The sequence below is a fragment of the Austrofundulus limnaeus genome, unplaced genomic scaffold, assembly GCF_001266775.1.
Source record: "Austrofundulus limnaeus strain Quisiro unplaced genomic scaffold, Austrofundulus_limnaeus-1.0 Scaffold3, whole genome shotgun sequence".
NCBI lineage: Eukaryota > Metazoa > Chordata > Actinopteri > Cyprinodontiformes > Rivulidae > Austrofundulus > Austrofundulus limnaeus.
In genome coordinates this window covers 8,658,276-8,660,594 of record NW_013952405.1, presented here as the reverse complement: position 1 = coordinate 8,660,594, position 2,319 = coordinate 8,658,276, and the positions used below count along the sequence as shown (strand labels likewise).

Below are 2,319 nucleotides of genomic sequence, written 5' to 3'. Positions count from 1 at the left end.
GACGTGACATGTTCGTACGAACCCTTTGTACGAACAAAAGTAAGAGAAATTTAGGATAAGAATACGAACATGTTCTTGCATGAGGCCCAATGTCTGACATCAGAGTTTTTAACTCCAGGACCAGTGTCGAATCTTAAACTTGTTTTAAATTTAAGTGGCAGTTTTGTGGAAGAACATGGAAAGAGTTGCTCCCCTTGTTTACAGAGGAACTGATTCCACAGTGATTTTAATGGATTTGGTTCAAAGTTCAATAAAAGTGACCTCCAAAATTTAATGGATTCATAAATGGTAAAGGGATTGAATTTATATAGCACTTTATCAAGTCCCTCCAGATCCCAAAGCGCTTTACATTTACAGTCACTCACCCATTCACACACACATTCATTCACACACTGATGGTGGTAAGCTACATTGTAGCCACAGCTGCCCTGGGGCACACTGACAGAGGTGACACAACAACTGAGACAGCTGGACCRRGGGATCGAACCGGCGACCTTCCAATTCAGGCTAGATTTTAATATCTGAAAATTGTTTGATTATTCCTCTTTAAAATGACATTAAAAATTCCTCACTAGAACAACATGAAAATATGATAAAAACTAGATACGAATGAGTTATCCTGAAATATCTGGAACTGCTCACGATATCAGGATCATCAAAACATTGTTTAAAAAGCTATATTTCAAAAAAGGGCTTAGATCATTTTGAGCAAATTTGACTTGATCGACTTTATTTGATGTTGTGGATTCATTCTGGACTGAGTGATTTATTATTTCTCTTGTTCACATTTTTAAAGTTTAAATGATATTTCTGCAGCTAAATAAACACAGATGCAAATTAACCTAGGAAATTAGTTTTTTTTTTCATTTAAGGGGTGCTGACAAAAAACTATATTTGGACAGAAATTAATCAACTTAAAACCAACAAAATCAAATTAGGTGTAGAAAGTGTCTACAAGAGATGATGTTTTTAGTCCGCTAACAATTAGATTTAAGTTGGGTAAAAAGCTTATAGGTACAAAACAAAGCCTCACTTTTTATTCCTATGGACAACAGAGGCCTGCAGCAGGGAAACAGTGAATAAAATAATTTATATCGTTAATTCTCTTCCAGCCAATGGCACCAGTAATCTCACAGCACCAAGTTAAAACCATCAATCAGATTCTCAGATTTCAGCTCATGTGAGATGCTCTCACACTGATCCGATTACCAGACCAGGTTGTAAAATCTCATTCAATTATAGTGTTTGATTTAAAGTAATAAATATAAAACCTGGACGTTTTGAAGTACCCGTTTGCTGTGGTTCAAACAACAATAAGTGCGTGACATGAAGRAGAGCTGGCGTTACTCACCGGACGGTCTGATCGTATAACCATCCGGCCGAGCAGCTGGAAAACCCGTCATGGTAGGCCGCCCACATCTGAGCCGGCGTCGCAATCTGAGCCGAGTTCTCCACGCAGGCCCGCTGGGCCTCGTCGAATGAGAGGGCATAATGAGCGTTGGGGGCCTGCAGGTGAAACACCACCCCTACACACACAAAGACAAGTGGAGGCATCCAACAGCTGAGTTGAGCTCTATTTAGGAATTTGATGAAATTTCCCAAAAAGGCACACAAAAAATAATCACTTATATTCAGCCCAAACACTTTAATTAACATAATTACACAATTATTTAAGTGCAAAACAAGAAAATAAAAAAACAACATGCACTGAGCGCATTAAGGTACATTAATTAACCAGTCAGCTTGATGTTTATGTAATAATGTTTAATTAAATGCAGCTAAAAGGGGGCTGGCTAGGCTTTAAAAGCTGCCATTAGATGCTGTATATTTTCACATCCAAACAAAAGGCAACTAAAATGAATTCATTAACCAAGAAGAATATTTTTTACAGCCTTTTGTGTAAATGCAGCATTAGCTTAATTGTTTTCTCTCGTTAAGAGCCTGCTGCACTTACCGGAGACCACCAGGGGCACGGTGTCTCGCTCGTAGTGGTTGCCCATGACCACCTGACAGTGGTAAGTGCCTGAGTCGTCGGTGCGGAGACCGGAGATCTCCATGGTGGCATTCAGAGGGTTGGCAGAGTATCCTGGCAGCGAGACGCGGCCGCCGAAAGCCTTATTCACCTTGATTACATCACCTTTGGCACAGACAGAGAGCTTTCTTCAGGACAAATGTCTGCTGGCTTTCTGCAGGAYGCAAACTTTATCACATTCCAATAAAATATATAAATAAACATCAGCTTGATTTATTTATTTTCAGTGGTTTGTTTCCATAATAGACAGCTGTGGAAAGTAACAAGTGAATTGTATTATATATATG

At 39.2% G+C, this 2,319-nt stretch overlaps 1 protein-coding gene across 1 annotated transcript in view; it reads right to left on the bottom strand.

The window, feature by feature from the left end:
• LOC106526743 (neurocan core protein) overlaps positions 1–2,319 on the bottom strand; it is a gene marked incomplete at its 5' end in the record, with an annotated part of 45,229 nt that overhangs the window by 33,554 nt on the left and 9,356 nt on the right. The window contains 2 exon segments of the mRNA XM_014021421.1: positions 1,352–1,526; positions 1,955–2,137. Coding sequence (XP_013876875.1) covers positions 1,352–1,526; positions 1,955–2,137 — 358 coding nt within the window.